This window comes from Lampris incognitus, chromosome 18, assembly GCF_029633865.1.
Source record: "Lampris incognitus isolate fLamInc1 chromosome 18, fLamInc1.hap2, whole genome shotgun sequence".
NCBI lineage: Eukaryota > Metazoa > Chordata > Actinopteri > Lampriformes > Lampridae > Lampris > Lampris incognitus.
Window position 1 is genome coordinate 6,204,182 of NC_079228.1, and position 19,070 is coordinate 6,223,251.

General features: G+C 45.8%; 1 protein-coding gene and 1 pseudogene across 1 annotated transcript in view; both read left to right on the forward strand.

Moving 5' to 3' along the window:
* Positions 1-3,031: 3,031 nt before the first annotated feature.
* On the forward strand, positions 3,032-7,294 carry LOC130129110 (uncharacterized; annotated as a pseudogene).
* A 5,311-nt stretch (positions 7,295-12,605) lies between these two features.
* The window catches only part of thsd7aa (thrombospondin, type I, domain containing 7Aa), a 169,823-nt gene continuing 163,358 nt past the window's right edge, over positions 12,606-19,070 (forward strand). The window contains exon 1 of the mRNA XM_056298137.1: positions 12,606-12,884. Coding sequence (XP_056154112.1) covers positions 12,752-12,884 — 133 coding nt within the window. The 5' untranslated portion in view covers positions 12,606-12,751. The remainder of the gene's footprint in view (positions 12,885-19,070) is intronic.

Sequence of the window (19,070 nt, forward strand, 5' to 3'; positions counted from 1 at the left end):
GTCTGGGTAGACTGTGGAACTGAATTGCCCTTCTGGAATAAATAAAGTTGTCTGAATCTGAATCTGAACTTAACCAGTGACCCCAGGTCATATGTGAACACGACAGGACCTAGCATTGAGCCCTGTGGCACCCCTCTTGTAGCTTCAAGGAAACCAGATTGATGACCGTCCGCAACTATTGCTTGAGTTCTGCCGGAAGGATAACTGTGAAACCGGTTACACACACTTGTATCAAAACCAAGTGATCTATTAGAGAAGATTATATAGCAGTGGCAAGCGGTGACCTTTGAAGTTGGGTATGCTACCTCGTCCCCAACCCCACCCCGGGCACGCACACTCGAACGACTGCCCGCCCACTACAACCCCCTCCCACCACTGCAATGACATGCTCGCACCCCTCACTCACTCACACACACACACACACACACACACACACACACACACACACACACCCACCCTCTTTGGTAAGTACCTCCAGACTGTAGAAAGCTGGGCGAAGTTGGACACATGGGTGGTTTCATCAGTTAGTATGGCTACAAAGCCTGCGTGTTTGATTCCAGGTGTTATTTCATTCAGCAGCACATTCCCCACAGACTCCATCACATCATGCTGGGTGTGGCTTGACACGCCAGAAAAGACACTGCACGTCTCCAAATGACGGGCTAGCTTCTCATCATATTTCCGGAGTAGGTTGACGAGCTCAATATAATTACCACGATTGTCCGAGCCTTCCCCCCACTGAGTGCCCCCGGAATTTCTGCTCCTGGGTTCGGGGGTACACGATGTCCACGAGTCTGTAACATGTCCGTTTTTTTTAACGCGCTCGTGATATTGCTCTGTGGCTTCGCGCGCCCTCATTCAACTGATGATGGATTGGTGTGTTGCCAAATGTGTGAAGTTTTACTAGACAATTTGTGTGTGCAGGGTCACCTCGTGTTTTGTCATTGCTGTATGAGACTGTTTAAATTGCCATGACCTGCCGTGGTCTAGACTGTGTTCTGTTGGAAAAAGGAGACATGGCCAACAGAATAGTTTGCGAACCTTCGGGCAGCCAGCTAGCCATGTCTGTATGTGCTAGGTGGTAGCTTGAAAGTGACGGACGAAATTCTTCGTAGGTTTTGTCATGCCAAGTTTGGGAGTTGGACGTCCTCCTGCAGTAATAATCTGTTTCTCTTCAAAAGTCCTCCGAGACAACGGGACAGGATGTAACGATTCTATAATATGCTAATTGTCGCTCATATGGACAAGTACTGAAATGTATGGCGCTGAGCTAACTGAGCAAGACAGACAAGTGCCAACTTACAGTAACTAGCTCGCTAGATGGCAGTGTTGTGCATGTGTGTTTCCGGATAAGCTGGTTCACAGCCAGCTTTTCTGCCCACCATACTCCCATGCTCACAAGATACTTTCATATACCACGAATACAACTGGGAGTCACAGAGTGCACGCGCGAAGTTAGCTGACCGCTTGGCAGCTTCGCCGTGAGCAGGATAGATTTGGCAGACTTGCCGCTTGAAAAGAAAACAATAGAAGAAATTGAGAAACAAACATTTAAATGACACGTTTTAATGTAACTAATGCTCATGTTACTTATTAGAAATAGATTTTCAATTCATTATTATACTGTATGTAAATTCTCTCGTCATTTTCAAATGCCTTGGGCATGCACCGCATTTATAGCTTATTATGGCCGTTCGCCACTGAGATATAGAGAAGTCTAAACAAAAGAAGAGTATGAGCCAGTGTGTCACAAGCTTTAGACAAATAGGTAAACAGGGCAATACAGCACTCCTTATCCAGAGAACAGATTATATCCATCTCTTGTGGAGTCTTGGAATTTCTTTGGACCTTGCGGGGGGAAACTCAGGCACGTAGGGGAACGATATGGGAATGCCACACAGGGCTTAGACTGAACCCTGTGAGGAACAAGTGCCAAAAACTTGAACAGCCCAATGTTTTATTTCAATTATGTTAAAATACACTATATAACACACTAATGAACCATGCAGTTTTAGCCATACAAAACTGTGCATGCTGTGCTTTTCTGCACCACACAGAATGCCCCAGCACTGTTCGTTGCAGAGCTGCACTGTGCCTCCCCTGGTATCACGTCTTAGACTCCATCTCATTGCCAGTGTCTGTTTGCAGTTTTAAGCGAGAGCTGAGAGTGTAATCCTACCCAGCTGATTCTCACTAATCAGGGTCGCATAAAGTCCCCTTAGAGGCCTGTTAAGCCCTTCCTCTCTCTGTAGCTCTCTTTCTATCTCTCCCTCTCCTCCCCTGCAACTTTTTTCTTCTATCCATTCCACCCTCCCCACTGTCTTCTCCATCCAACAACAGGAGGGAACTGCACCAGCATGAGAGGGAATATGGGCCTGCAGAGGAGGGAGGGCTGTGGGAAATAGCTGGCTGTCAGGGGTGGGGTAACACAGTCCCATGTAAAATAACTAGGGTACTACATATCCTTTATGTTGTGTTCAGGTCTGCCGTGACCCATTTCAAGTTAAAATTATATGATAACTACCATCTAGTTTTGAAAATTTTTTTTTTTTATTGGAACAAGGCATCATGATATCCTCCACAACAGCTATATAAACACTACAAAACTGATTTTGACCATTTTAGCCAATTCTGAAGGTCTCTACAAAAAAAGTATCATTTGGTGTTCGGGTCTGACCCAGCACTGCATTGAAATGTTGTGGTTGACTTTAGACACCCCCCTTCCTCCACGGGAACAATTATTTTCTCGCAGTATGCACTTGTACTCCCAATCCCTCTGGCACCCCTCCCCCCACGGTAACTCAGCCTTTCTCACAGAATATGGACATTGACACTGAAATTCAACTTGAACCTGAACACACCCCCCTTCCTCCACGGGAACAATTATTTTCTCGCAGTACAATGTAGGCTTTGGTCATGTTGTGGGGGGCGTGGCATGAACAACATTGCACAGATTGTCTCGCATGAACATCTATAAATATCTCTGCCAAGTTTGTTTGAGTTTCATTCAGCAGGATCTGTCGATTTCACAATGAGCAAAAGATTTTTCACTGCCCGTGAGGCTCTTGATCACATCTCTGAGGAGGGAGATCAGGCTTTGGGGGAGAGAGATCAGGCTGATGAAGATGATGTGGAGTATGTGCCTGAACATGATGAAGACACATCTGATGAGGAAGTAGGCCTGGATGAGCGAGAACAACAGGAGGTCTTCATGTCAAGGAATGGCAAGATGGCATGGTCCAAGATCTCTTATGAAACCAAAGGCCGAGCACACGCTCAGAACATCATTAGAATGATCCCTGGGCCCAATAGATTTGGATTGCCACATGTCCAAGATAGAAAGACAACATTTGAGCTGTTCATACCACAGTCTATCCAGACTATCTTGATTGAGATGACGAACCTGGAAGGGAGAAGAGTGTCTGGCAACAGTTGGAAGGAAATAGACAAAACCTATCTGGATGCTTACCTCGGGCTGTTGCTTCTTGCTGGCATGTACAGGTGTGTATTCTGCATTGTAATTTTATTCTTTTATGAACTCAAATGTCCTTTTATAATGTGTTTCTTTTGCCCTTGTTGTTGAAATGTGGCATACAAATAAACCTGCCTTGTATTGCCTTGCCTTACAGATCCAATAATGAGGCTACTGCCGGCCTATGGGATGCTGAGACAGGCCGGAGTATTTTTCAGACCTTCCATGTCTTGTCAAGAGTCATTCGCTTTGGCAATCGGGAAACTAGAGTTGCTCGCCGTGCTCATGACAAACTTGCTCCCATTAGGGAGGTTTGGGTCAAGTGGGTGGAACGCTTGCCATGCGTCTACAATCCAGGGCCAGAGGTCACTGTAGATGAGTGACTAGTCCCGTTAAGAGGCCGCTGGCCCTTCAGGCAGTATATCCCCAGCAAACCTGGGAAATACGGGATTAAAATCTGGGCAGCGTGCGATGCCAGGACCAGCTAGGCATGGAACATGCAAGTATACACCGGAAAATCGGCAAGTGGAGTGGCAGAGAAAAATCAAGGCATGCGGGTGGTGCTGGACATGAGGGCACAACATCACCTGTGATAACTTCTTCACATCTTATGCCCTCGGCCAAGAACTGCTGAAGAAAAAACTGACCATGGTAGGAACAGTCAGGAAGAATAAACTTGAGCTTCCTTCTGCACTGCTAGACACAAAGCACAGAGCCCCTCTCTCCTCGCAGTTTGCATTTACGGAGACCACCACAACGGTGTCATACTGTCCAAAGAAAAGGAAAAAGGTCGTCATGATGTCCACTCTCCACAAGAATGCTGCTGTGAGCAGTAGGAAGGACAAAAAGGCAAACATTATCCTGGACTACAACAGGAACAAAGGCGGAGTCGACAACCTTGACAAGGTCACTGGCCCGTACACTTGCCGAAGGAAGATGGCCCGGTGGCCATTGGCTGTCTTTTATAACATTCTTGATGGCTCAGCCTACAATGTGTTCGTGGTGTGGACTGAAATAAATCCTGGGCGGAACAACGGCAAGTTCAACAAGAGGAGGGTCTTTCTTCAGGAGCCGGGGAGAGCTCTGGTGAATCCCCACATGGAACAACGACAGTCGGTTTCCCGAACTCCTGGCTCTGCCAACTTGGTGAGCTGCAGGCTGCAGCCACATCAGCAACCTCCACCAGGACTGAGCCAGAGGACGCCAGTGGCAGCAAGAGAAAGAGGTGCCAGTCCTGCCCTTCCAACAAGGACAGAAAAACCAGCACGACTTGCCACACTTGTAAAAAATACATCTGCAGGGAGGACACGCAAACAGTTGCATACTGTGATTCGTGCATGTGAACACACACACACACACACACACACACACACACACACACACACACACACACACACACACTGGATACACAGAAACACCCTTGTTCATGTTTGTGTTTAATTTTAATCTGCTAGTTTGAATCAAATAAAGTTGTGTTTTATGAAAAAAAGCTTGTTTTTTTTACCTTTTTCTAACCTAAATCTATATGGGTCAATTTTGACCCGTAATACCACAGAGGTTACTATGGTTGATAATATAAAGTTCTAAAAGCTTTTTTTGTTCAGAAATTGTATTCTGATATCAGTCTATTATTGTCAGATAACATAATTATCCACTGTCTTCACTATAGGGAATATAATGAGTGAATTTAATCCCATTTTTAACTTAAAAATATGTGGTGTAATGTGTCTTGGGGCCATAAAATAAAATTACAACAGGATTGTATGGTTATGAATGCATAATAAGTTAGTTATGATGTAGTAAAAACAATGTTGGATGATAGTCATTGTTTTTGAGTGTTTTGGACTAAGGGTTCAAAATTGACCCACGCACACATGGGACAGAAACAGCTTTCGAACACAGCACAAGGTTAAACCTCTGGTGAGAAATTAATCTGCTTGTTTCACAATAAAAGGGTGGGAAAACCAGCAGAGAAATACAAATGAGAGATTAGTTAAGCCTCTGTGTACAGATAAGGTACCTTCATCCTCACAGAGGGTGATTTTCTTGCATCATTGCCCAGACATCAAACTAGACAACTGTTATTTGATTTGTCAGATACTGAAATCATGTAATGATTATGAGTTGGTACCTTGCATGTGCTTAAATACGGGTGTATTTTGTGACATTGTCTGGCACAAATGTCTCTTGCGCCAAGAGAAGCCTTGTTTTATTGTTAGCACGGTTGTGAAATGTTAAAAATAGACTCGCTGAGGTGTGGAGTGATGTATTTGTGTGGGGGTGGGGGTAAGAAGGTCAAGTGGAGGAGAGATGAATACTTGGTTTGAGCCCTATGGCGATATGAAGCATGGCCCACATGTGCTGTTCACAGGAGCTGTTGAGTATTGTGACAAATAAAAAGTGACAACTAGACTTTCATGTAGATCTGTTTAACTCTTTCTGTCCTATCTGTCTATCTCTCTCCATCTCTCTCTCCCACCATCTGTCTGTCTGTCTGTCTGTCTAAAGAAGAATAGAACACACTTTATTTGTCATTGTATACAACAAATTTCACTCTGCCTTTAGCCCATCCTAGCTGTGTAGGAGATGTGGGCAGCCGCCGTGCAGCACCCGGGGACCAACTCCAGTTATTTCTTCCTATTGCCTTGCTCAGGGGCTCGGACAGGAGTATTAACCCTAACATGCATGTCTTTTTGATTGTGGGAGGAAACTGGAGCACCTGGAGAAAACACACGCAGACATGGGGAGGTCCTGGGATTCGAACCCAGGACCTTCTTGCTGTGAGGCAACAGGGCTAACCGCTGGGCCACTGTGCTGTCGTGCCTATCTGTCCATCTATCTGTCGACCTATCTAGCTAAATGGTAAATGGGCAGCATTTATACAGAGCTTCTGTAGGCTAGCCACCACTCAGAGTGCTTCACAGTGGACCCCTCACAGTCACACACATTCACACACTGATGGTGGAGGCTGCCATGCAAGATGCCAACCTGCTCATAAGGAGCAGTTAGGGGTTCAATGTCTTGCTCAAGGACACTTCAGCATGCTCTTTGGAGGAGACGGGGATTGAACCGGCGACCTTCTAATTACTAGACGACCTGCTGTACTTCCTGACCCATGCCGCCCAATAATTATCATGATATTAGTCATATCATAACAACAGCACCAGGATTTTCAATGTGTGGGTACGTCTGGGTAGCATAGCAGTCAATTCCGTTGCCTACCAACACGGGGATCGCCAGTTCGACTCCCCGTGTTACCTCCGGCTTGGTTGGGCGTCCCTAAAGACACAATTAGCCGTGTCTGCGGGTGGGAAGCTGGATGTGGGTATGTGTCCTGATCGCTGCACTAGCGCCTCCTCTGGTCGGTCGGGGCGCCTGTTTAGGGGGGAGGGGGAACTGGGGAGAATAGCGTGATCCTCCCATGCGCTATGTCTCCCTGGTGAAACTCCTCACTGTCAGGTGAAAATAGCGGCTGGTGCCTCCATATGTATCGGAGGAGGCAGTGGTAGCCTGCAGCCCTCCCCGGTTCGGCAGAGGGGGTGGAGCAGCGAACAGAACGACTCAGAAGAGTGGGGTACCTGGCAAAGTATAATTGGGGAGAAAAAGGGGGACAACCCAACCCAAAAAAACAGGATTTTCAACGTGTATCTTATCAAAGTTGTGGAACGTGAGGGATGATGTGACTGTCTGTGTTGTGTTGTGTTGTGTTGTGCTGTGCTGTGCTGTGTTATGTTGTGCTGTGTTGTGTTGTGGTGTCGGAAGGGTGGCTGCCATGTTGGCTTGACTGTAGCGTTGGTTTACTGCTTTGCTGCCTCCATGTAGCGCTGCTGCTCCTGAGAACAGAGTGACGTCTCACCTCTGGAAGGCACTATCAGAGTAGATGGTTATCAGAGTACATGTTTATCAGAATACATGGTCATCAGAGTACATGGTTATCAGAGTACATGGTTATCAGAATACATGGTCATCAGAGTACGTGGTTATCAGAGTACATGGTTATCAGAATACATGGTCATCAGAGTACATGGTTATCAGAATATGTACATGGTCATCAGAGTTCATGGTCATCAGAGTACATGGTTATCAGAATACATGGTCATCAGAGTACACGGTTATCAGAGTACATGGTTATCAGAGTACATGGTCATCAGAGTACATGGTTATCAGAGTACATGGTTATCAGAATACATGGTCATCAGAGTACATGGTTATCAGAATATGTACATGGTCATCAGAGTTCATGGTCATCAGAGTACATGGTCATCAGAATACATGGTCATCAGTGCACATGGTTATCAGAATACATGGTCATCATAGTACATGGTTATCAGAATACATGGTCATCAGAGTACATGGTTATCAGAGTACATGGTTATCAGAGTACATGGTCATCAGAGTACGTGGTTATCAGAGTACGTGGTTATCGGAGTACATGGTCATCAGAGTACATGGTCATCAGAGTACATGTTATCAGAGTACATGATTATCAGTGCACATGGTTATCAGAATACATGGTCATCATAGTACATGGTTATCAGAATACGTACATGGTCATCAGAGTACATGGTCATCAGAGTACATGATTATCTGTGTACATGGTCATCTGAGTACATGATCATCAGAGTACATGATTATCTCTGTACTTGGTCATCAGAGTACATAGTTATCAAAGTACATGGTTATCAGAATACATGGTCATCAGAGTACATGGTTATCAGAGTACATGGTTATCAGAATACATGGTCATCAGAGTACATGGTTATCAGAGTACATGGTTATCAGAATACATGGTCATCAGAGTACATGGTTATCAGAATATGTACATGGTCATCAGAGTTCATGGTCATCAGAGTACATGGTTATCAGAATACATGGTCATCAGAGTACATGGTTATCAGAGTACATGGTTATCAGAGTACATGGTTATCAGAATACATGGTCATCAGAGTACATGGTTATCAGAATATGTACATGGTCATCAGAGTTCATGGTCATCAGAGTACATGGTTATCAGAATACATGGTCATCAGAGTACATGGTTATCAGAGTACATGGTTATCAGAGTACATGGTCATCAGAGTACGTGGTTATCAGAGTACGTGGTTATCAGAGTACATTGTCATCAGAGTACATGGTCATCAGAGTACATGTTATCAGAGTACATGATTATCAGTGCACATGGTTATCAGAATACATGGTCATCATAGTACATGGTTATCAGAATACATGGTCATCAGAGTACATGGTTATCAGAGTACATGGTTATCAGAGTACATGGTCATCAGAGTACGTGGTTATCAGAGTACGTGGTTATCGGAGTACATGGTCATCAGAGTACATGGTCATCAGAGTACATGTTATCAGAGTACATGATTATCAGTGCACATGGTTATCAGAATACATGGTCATCATAGTACATGGTTATCAGAATACGTACATGGTCATCAGAGTACATGGTCATCAGAGTACATGATTATCTGTGTACATGGTCATCTGAGTACATGATCATCAGAGTACATGATTATCTCTGTACTTGGTCATCAGAGTACATAGTTATCAAAGTACATGGTTATCAGAATACATGGTCATCAGAGTACATGGTTATCAGAGTACATGGTTATCAGAATACATGGTCATCAGAGTACATGGTTATCAGAGTACATGGTTATCAGAATACATGGTCATCAGAGTACATGGTTATCAGAATATGTACATGGTCATCAGAGTTCATGGTCATCAGAGTACATGGTTATCAGAATACATGGTCATCAGAGTACATGGTTATCAGAATACATGGTTATCAGAGTACATGGTCATCAGAGTACGTGGTTATCAGAGTACGTGGTTATCAGAGTACATGGTCATCAGAGTACATGGTCATCAGAGTACATGTTATCAGAGTACATGATTATCAGTGCACATGGTTATCAGAATACATGGTCATCATAGTACATGGTTATCAGAATACGTACATGGTCATCAGAGTACATGGTCATCAGAGTACATGATTATCTGTGTACATGGTCATCTGAGTACATGATCATCAGAGTACATGATTATCTCTGTACATGGTCATCAGAGTACATAGTTATCAAAGTACATGGTTATCAGAATACATGGTCATCAGAGTACATGGTTATCAGAGTACATGGTTATCAGAATACATGGCCATCAGAGTACGTGGTTATCAGAGTACATGGTTATCAGAGTACATGGCCATCAGAGTATGTGGTTATCAGACTACGTGGTTATCAGAGTACATGGTCATCAGAGTACATGGTTATCAGAGTACATGGCCATCAGAGTACGTGGTTATCAGAGTACGTGGTCATCTGAGTACATGATCATCAGAGTACATGATTATCTCTGTACATGGTCATCAGAGTATATGGTCATCAGAGTACATTATTATCAGTGTACATGGTTATCAGAGTACATGGTTATCAGAGTACATGGTTATCAGAATACATGGTCATCAGAGTACATGGTTATCAGAATATGTACATGGTCATCAGAGTTCATGGTCATCAGAGTACATGGTTATCAGAATACATGGTCATCAGAGTACATGGTTATCAGAGTACATGGTTATCAGAGTACATGGTCATCAGAGTACGTGGTTATCAGAGTACGTGGTTATCAGAGTACATTGTCATCAGAGTACATGGTCATCAGAGTACATGTTATCAGAGTACATGATTATCAGTGCACATGGTTATCAGAATACATGGTCATCATAGTACATGGTTATCAGAATACATGGTCATCAGAGTACATGGTTATCAGAGTACATGGTTATCAGAGTACATGGTCATCAGAGTACGTGGTTATCAGAGTACGTGGTTATCGGAGTACATGGTCATCAGAGTACATGGTCATCAGAGTACATGTTATCAGAGTACATGATTATCAGTGCACATGGTTATCAGAATACATGGTCATCATAGTACATGGTTATCAGAATACGTACATGGTCATCAGAGTACATGGTCATCAGAGTACATGATTATCTGTGTACATGGTCATCTGAGTACATGATCATCAGAGTACATGATTATCTCTGTACTTGGTCATCAGAGTACATAGTTATCAAAGTACATGGTTATCAGAATACATGGTCATCAGAGTACATGGTTATCAGAGTACATGGTTATCAGAATACATGGTCATCAGAGTACATGGTTATCAGAGTACATGGTTATCAGAATACATGGTCATCAGAGTACATGGTTATCAGAATATGTACATGGTCATCAGAGTTCATGGTCATCAGAGTACATGGTTATCAGAATACATGGTCATCAGAGTACATGGTTATCAGAATACATGGTTATCAGAGTACATGGTCATCAGAGTACGTGGTTATCAGAGTACGTGGTTATCAGAGTACATGGTCATCAGAGTACATGGTCATCAGAGTACATGTTATCAGAGTACATGATTATCAGTGCACATGGTTATCAGAATACATGGTCATCATAGTACATGGTTATCAGAATACGTACATGGTCATCAGAGTACATGGTCATCAGAGTACATGATTATCTGTGTACATGGTCATCTGAGTACATGATCATCAGAGTACATGATTATCTCTGTACATGGTCATCAGAGTACATAGTTATCAAAGTACATGGTTATCAGAATACATGGTCATCAGAGTACATGGTTATCAGAGTACATGGTTATCAGAATACATGGCCATCAGAGTACGTGGTTATCAGAGTACATGGTTATCAGAGTACATGGCCATCAGAGTATGTGGTTATCAGACTACGTGGTTATCAGAGTACATGGTCATCAGAGTACATGGTTATCAGAGTACATGGCCATCAGAGTACGTGGTTATCAGAGTACGTGGTCATCTGAGTACATGATCATCAGAGTACATGATTATCTCTGTACATGGTCATCAGAGTATATGGTCATCAGAGTACATTATTATCAGTGTACATGGTTGTCAGAGTACATGGTCATCAGAGTACATGGTCATCAGAGTACATGGTGAGGGGAATTGTAGGAAGAATTTATTTTGATTTTGTAACAATTTCTTTGACAAATTTAACCTCTGCACTTAATTTATAGCCGATTTTATTTGGGACACTCACACAGATACACAGATACACACACAGATACACACATGAACAAACAAAATGCATACAATCACCCTGCCACAGGAACATGTTTCAGCACTTCTGTATTCATTTCATTCACGTGTGTGTATGTTGTGTTTGTGTGTGTGTGTGTGTGTGTGTGTATATATATATATATACACACATATGGTGGTGCAGTCATGCGGACACACACTCTTATGTACACACTCATCCACGTGTAAACCCGACATGTGCAGGTGCACACCAGAACAATGTTTACCCGGTTCTCTCTGCCATTTAACTATACGCCAACTTATATTCCCGTTTTTAGTGGAACAATGAAACACACACACACACACACACACACACACACATAGACCTGCTCCATCTAGCTGCCTGCTTCGACGGGAGCGCAGAAGAGCTTCAGTATAGTATCCTGAAAAGGGGTGAGACGGGGAGGGAGAGAGACGGGGGAGTGTTTGTAAGAGAGCAGTAGGAGACAGAGAAAGGGGAGGGCAAGGGAGTGAGGAAAAGGAAGGGAGGGAGGGCAAGTGTATGTATGTTTGTGTGTTTGTGTTAGAAAGAGGGCGCGCGCTCGAGAGAGGGAGGGAGGCGGTGGTGGTGGTGGGGTGGGGGTGCTGCAGTAGCCCGGCACACGCAGGACGCAGCGGCAGCAGCAGCAGCAGCCTTGGCTTAGGGATCTATTGTTCCTGGTTTTTTCTTTCGCCAGACCTCATTCTTCCTCATCGACCCAGACAGCAGAGAGAGAGGGAGAGGGAGCGGGGGAGAGGTAATGTGAGGAAGAGAACAAGGCAAGGAGCTCGGGAGAACACAGCCCTCATCAAGGATTACTCCTGGGAGGACCCGCACAGTTGTGCGTGTTTGTGAAGCGAGAGGGACAAAGCGGCGCGAGCAGAAGCACACTTTTCCTCCCCCGCGCTGGTGGAGTGTGCGTGCACGCTGGTGGAGTGTGTGTGCGCGCTGGTGGAGTGTGTGTGCACGCTGGTGGAGTGTGTGTGCACGCTGGTGGAGTGTGCGTGCACGCTGGTGGAGTGTGTGTGCGCGCCTCAGTGTTTGGCTGTAGTGTCACATCCCTGCACCTCGTGGTGGACCTTTTCTTTTTTTTTCTTCCTCAGTTGTGCGCGGATCTACTCGCTGCGCGGCACCCGGACCGGCCAGTCGAGGGATGGGAACGCCGGGCGCCTCACCAGGGGCATTCCCTCCTCCGCTGAGCTTCGCGCTGCTGCTGCTGCTGTCCATCTGGAAGGTCCAGGCACAAACCGCAGTGGACAGTAAACCTCTCTACGTCTGGCAAACAGGTACGGGTCACCCTCGTGCCGTTTGGAGGAGTGCCTATTTTGCTGAATTACTAGACACGGGGCTCCATCCCCACACAAACACGAGAGGCAACCCCTGATGAAATATTAATATGTAAATGTTTTTGTACCTAAAGGGTGCAGACCGTCTTGATGAGAGCTGAAGACGTTCTCCTGGGTCAGGGTCCGGCCAGTAATGGGTTGGGTAATAGACCAGTTCAGTCCTAACAGGCACATATTTGACAAGCTTTGTTTGCAGTTTTTGTGCATTGTTTAGACTCTTCTGGTGCTTTTAGTGACAAATTACCCCACACAGCAAAGAGCTGACTATAAAGACGGGGTTTTATTTAAAGCAATAGTAAAACTTGCTTCTTGCAGTGGTTGAGGATGTGTCTCCGCTTGGTGTTGTTGGTGCAGACATGTGCAAAAGGCATTGGAGCCATCTTGCTACAGTGTAGTAGGGTTAACATATTTACTGCAGTCCCTGAAGTGAACCCCTGTGCACCCTGATTGGGAGTAGAGAAACTATCCTGGCTGGCCTCTCTGGCGGTGTTCTCCCACTCAGAAACCTTCTAACAGTTTCTGGTGGGACTCCAACATGGCTTCACGCTGCTATTGGATTAATTTATCACAGTTTGACATGAGCATTGATGAGAAATGGTTTGTAGACTGTAAGCTGTGCTTCTGTCTGCAGAGCGCACACATGTGGGGAGCGGTGTCCTGGAAAACAAGGACCCTCCGCTACATGTTATGAGCAGCAACAGCAAAACATTCTGCAGCCGTGATATAGCAGATGTGCGGGATGTAGAGCTGTGTAGAGATGCTGACGAGTAAAACACCTCTGGATATGGACATGAGCAAACTGTTGTGAATCCTTGGTATTGTGGTTGTAGTAGCATGCGGTACAGCGGGGTACCCCGCTGCTGTTATGGGTGTTACCCCTCAATGGGCATTACAGCAAATGGCAGAGGGGGGCATGTATGTATGATTCAGTGAACAGCGGAGTGAAAGATGGTGTGTGTGTATGGGGGGGTGAATGGGAGGAGGAGGGCGAGGGGGGATGGGGAAGATGCATACAGCTGAACCATCGGAATAGAGCAGTTCTTCTGACCCCCCCAAAAGATCAATGTTCTATTTCACTTGTTTGTAATCTCTCTCTCTCTCTCTCTTGCTCTCTCTGATTGTTTGTCTTTGGATCGATGTACTGGTTTCTCTGGTGCCCTGCACCCCTTGCAGGGCCGGATCAATGGGTGCACTCCTTACAGTGTCTCAACGCAGTTCAGACCATGTGGACCTGGATCAATGGGGTCTTTGGGTGGGATCTTCGCTGTAACCAAAGCTTTTTGTTACTGAAGACCAAAACTGATTTCAGTTTTTTTATATATATATATAGGGCTTAATTTTAATGCATCTAATACTTCTGTGACATATATGCATTCTAGTAAGGATTATGTTTATGAGCTTGTCCTAAAACTCCTTGTGGAATAATTTATGATATGAAAGACTGTGGTCACACTACAGAAGGTGCAGATTTCGTTCTGTGGAGCTCAGATACTCACGAGTGACTGATGTATTTCCTCTGCTGCGTGCTTCTGAGCTTCATGTTGTGTGTATCTGCATCACTGTGGTCTCTCACCCCCACCTACCCCCTTGTTGAGACATGCAGCACAGGGTGGGAGATTAAGGGTAGAGAAAGCGGAACAGATTGGCCAGAAAAAGTTAACCTAGATACCGCACAGGCATGTTTATGTGGACACACATCGGCACTTGGCTCTTGGATAGTAGTTTGGCTGGCCCGGCAGGGATGTGGTACTTGTTTTGGTATGGATTAGACTGAACTGTGTGGGGGATTTGGGAAATGCTGGGGTATTGATGTCTATTCTGTCTTATTACTTACGAGTGATCTGCTGTGATATGATATGTGGCTGTGAAGCTGTTGGCGCCGGGGAGCCGTGTCCTGCAGTGCGTGTTCACTTCAATAATAGAGGGCTCCTCGTTTCCATCTTAGGACCTCTGCTCTGGCAGGTGGGGTGAGAGAGGTTGAATGGAGGCTGAGGCGCTGTAAAAATCAGGTATTCGACAAAATAATTTTTAATTTTCTTTCAGTGATAAATTAGATGGCTATATATCCCTGGGCTGCAGATGGGAGTCATATCCACTGGCACACATTTTCTGGGGGGGGGGAGTGAAGGGAGATGGAACTCCTTCCGATTACCATTCTCAGCAATGCTGCGGGAGAGCAAGAGAGGGGTTCAGTGATGCTATATAAATGGTAGGGGTGCAAGAAAATATCGATACTCTAGTATCACGATATTTTCTTTTGTGATGCTGTATTGATTCTCAAAACCACTATATCGTTTTTTTGGTTTTTAAAAAAAAAAAATTCTGATTTTCCCCTTTTTCTCCCAATTTAGTGGCCAATCGATCCCTATTTTAATTCAAACACCCACCCTCGTACTGCATGCGCTCGCCAACTGCATCTCTCCGGCCGGCAGTGTTGAAGGAGACGCTTCGGCACTTTCGTGACGAGGCGACTCCAGGCCGAACCACTGCTTTTCCCCCCCCCACAAACAGAGACGCATTCATGTGACGAACACAAGCCGACTCCGCCCCCCTCCCGAAGACAGCGCTGCCAATTATTGCTGCTTCATCGAGTCCGGCCATAGTTGGATCTGACGAGACCGAGGCGCGAACCCCGGTCCTCACTGGGCAACTGCATCGACACAAAGTCGATGCTTAGACCGCTACACCACCGTGGACCTATCGGTTTTTAATGTTAACATGTAAAGGTTCGTGACAAACATGTTGTATTGTGTGTAACCCCATGACCGCTAGAGAACAGTGTTGTAATCCATCTTCAGCCATTTGACTCTTCCACTCCAACCCAACAACGTAAACTGAGACAGGAAGTAGCATAACACAAAGAACACAGGCCTATGAAACCACAATATATCACCTTTCTTACAGTATCACAATATATCACCTTTCTTACAGTATCACAATACATCACCTTTCTTACAGTATCACAATATATCACCTTTCTTACAGTATCACAATACATCACCTTTCTTACAGTATCACAATACATCACCTTTCTTACAGTATCACAATATATCACCTTTCTTACAGTATCACAATACATCACCTTTCTTACAGTATCACAATATATCACCTTTCTTACAGTATCACAATATATCACCTTTGTAACAGCATCGTGATACATCACCTCTCTTACAGTATCGCGATATGTGGCAATATATTGAATTGTAACCCTATACCATGATACATATCGCATCACCAGATTCGCGCCAATACACAGCCCTAATAAATGGAAATGTTATTTTTTAGTCCATCAAATTACTCCCCTTGGACCTCGACTAACACTGATTTTTAACTAGGTTAAAAATGCAATGCAAACAGCCAAACATATTGTGTGAATTGTGTTGGTGTAATGGTGTAATTTTGCAGCATGTGAGCTGTAACCTTACTTTTCCAGGGTGTACCTACAGCTCTAGTCAAAGCACCATTCAGTCCTGGTTAGGATGGTCCCGGGTCGTCTGCGGTGGTGTAGCGGTCTAAGCATCGGCTTCGTGTCGATGCAGTTGCCCACTGGGGACCGGGGTTCACGCCCCGGTCCCGTCAGATCCGACTATGGCCGGACTCGATGAAGCAGTGATAATTGGCAGCGCTGTCTTTGGGAGGGGGGCGGAGTCGGCTGGTGTTCGTCACATGAATGCGTCTCTGTGTGTGTCGGAAAAAGCAGTGGTTCGGCCTGAAGTCGCCTTGTGACGGAAGTGGCGAGGCGTCTCCTTCGAGCCTGCCGGCCGGAGAGATGCAGTTGGCGAACGCATACAGTATGAGGGTGGGTGTTTGAACTAAAATAGGGATCGATTGGCCACTAAATTGGGAGAAAAAAGGGAAAAATCTGAAATAAATTTATAAATAGGGATGGTCCCGGGTCAGAGCAGCAGACACTCTGCAGGGTCAGGCTGGTCACGTCTTAGCTTCTGGTTGTCTGCTGTGGGGTAACCAAAAGGTCTCTCTACACCTGCCCATCATGCCCTATTGACTGATGGTAATCGACAGGGCAGCTCCCGCGTCCCTTACTCAGCCAGCATTAAAAAGACGAAGTGGGAGGCTATTTAGGGGTTGTAACAAACAACCACCTACTGCCACTCCCACCCGTCCACCCATCCACCCATCCAGTGACCTCTGCTCATATAGACAGAACAGGCTGGCCCTGAGTTGTCCCCCAGTGTGTAGCTCTGCAGCGGCCTTCTGTCACAGATGCTCGTGTCCACACTGCACACAAAAGAAGAGCCCTAAACCTAGCATCACATGGCTGCTCTTTGTTCTTCCTCAGCCCTCTATTGTCACTAACCCCCCCCCCTGCACACACACACACACAGCTAACAACTCCACTTCTATCTGAAGGTGACCTTTAACCTCTGAGCTGGGAGGGGGTGCTGTGAGGGCATCAATAGTGGAAAGAAGGGATGGGACGCTGCAGCCCAGCCTCTCCAGATTGAGTGTCAAGCACTTAATTTAAGCTTGTCCTCACGGTTGGCCGTGTATGAGTTGTTAATGTGTGGGTGGGTGGGGGGGGGCTGCTACCAACATTAAACATTGCTCTCAGGGAAAACATGTGGACGTTCACCATTGGTTAAAAAGCAATTGTTGTTTAACATGGCACTTCACCATCAGACTACATTGTGCAGCCTGAACTGAAGGAGTGTTACCACAGCATAATGGAGCCAGTTAAATTATTTCTGTTATCTTTTGTCTTGTCGGACTCCACCAAGGTTGTCCCTTGTCTCCAATTCAGTTTGTGATGTTCATGGACAGGATCTCAAGACGCAGCCAAGGTGAGGAGTGTGTCCGTTTTGGGAAGCTCAGAATTGCATCTCTGCTCTTCGCAATTGATGTGGTTTTGTTGGCTTCATCAGAACGCGACCTCCAAAGTGCACTGGGACGGTTTGCAGCTGAGTGTGAAATGGCTGGGATGAGAGTCAGCACCTCCAAGTCTGGAGGTTCTCTACTGGAAAATGGTGGATTGCTCCCTCGTGGTTGGGGATGAGTTGTTGCCTCAAGTTAAGGAGTTCAAGTATCTCGGAGTCTTGTTCACGAGTGAGGATAGGATGGAGCGGGAGATTGACGGGTGGATTAATGCAGCATCAGCAGTAATGTGGACGTTGTACCGGACCGTTGTGGTGAAGAGGGAGCTGAGCCGGAAGGCAAAGCTCTCGATTTATCAGTCAATCTTTGCTCCAACCCTCACCTATGGTCATGAGCTTTGGGTAGTGACCGAAAGGGTGAGATCGTAGATACAAGTGGCTGAAATGAGTTTCCTCCGTAGGGTGTCTGGGCTCAGCCTTAGAGATAGGGTGAGGAGCTCGGACATCCGGAGGGAGCTCGGAGTAGAGCCGCTGCTCCTTCGCGTTGAAAGGAGCCAGTTGAGGTGGTTCAGGCATCTGATCAGGATGCCTCCTGGGCAACCTCCTTTGAAGGTTTTCCGGGCACGGCCAACTGGGAAGAGACCCCGGAGTAGACCCAGAATTTGCTGGAGGGACTACGTGTCCAATCTGGCCTGGGAACACACTGGGATCCCCCAGGAGGAGCTGGAGGGTGTTGCTGGGGGGAGGGATGTCAGGAGTGCCCTACTTAGCTTGCTGCCACCCGGACCCGACCCCGGAGAAGTGGCTGAAGATGAATGAATGAATGAAACTCTGGTAGGCATCAGAAATTATTTGTTACCTCTGGGAGGCATCACGTGCAAAATCGCCGCTATTATTTTGTTGAATTTGGAGACACAGCACCCAGCTGTTTCATTCTGCCTGGCAGTCCCAGATGGAGAACTGCTTTGTGTGTTTTTATGTGTGGGTGCGTGCATGTGTGTGTGCATGTGTGTATCTGTTTGTGTGTGTGTGTGTGTGTGTGTGTGTGTGTGTGTGTGTGCATGTGTGTTTGTGTGTATGTGTTTGTGTGTCTGTGTGTATGTGTGTGCACGCACGTGCACACGTGTTCACCTGCACAGGCGCATGAGTGCACAGGCACTCGACCAAACTCAACATTGTGTCTTTTTTTATCCGTCTCTTTCTTTCTCTCATCCGTCTGCTGTGTGTGAGCTCGTCCTTCTGTCCCTCTCTCACCCTGCCGCCCTCCCTCTCTCGCCCCGCCGCCCTTCCTCTC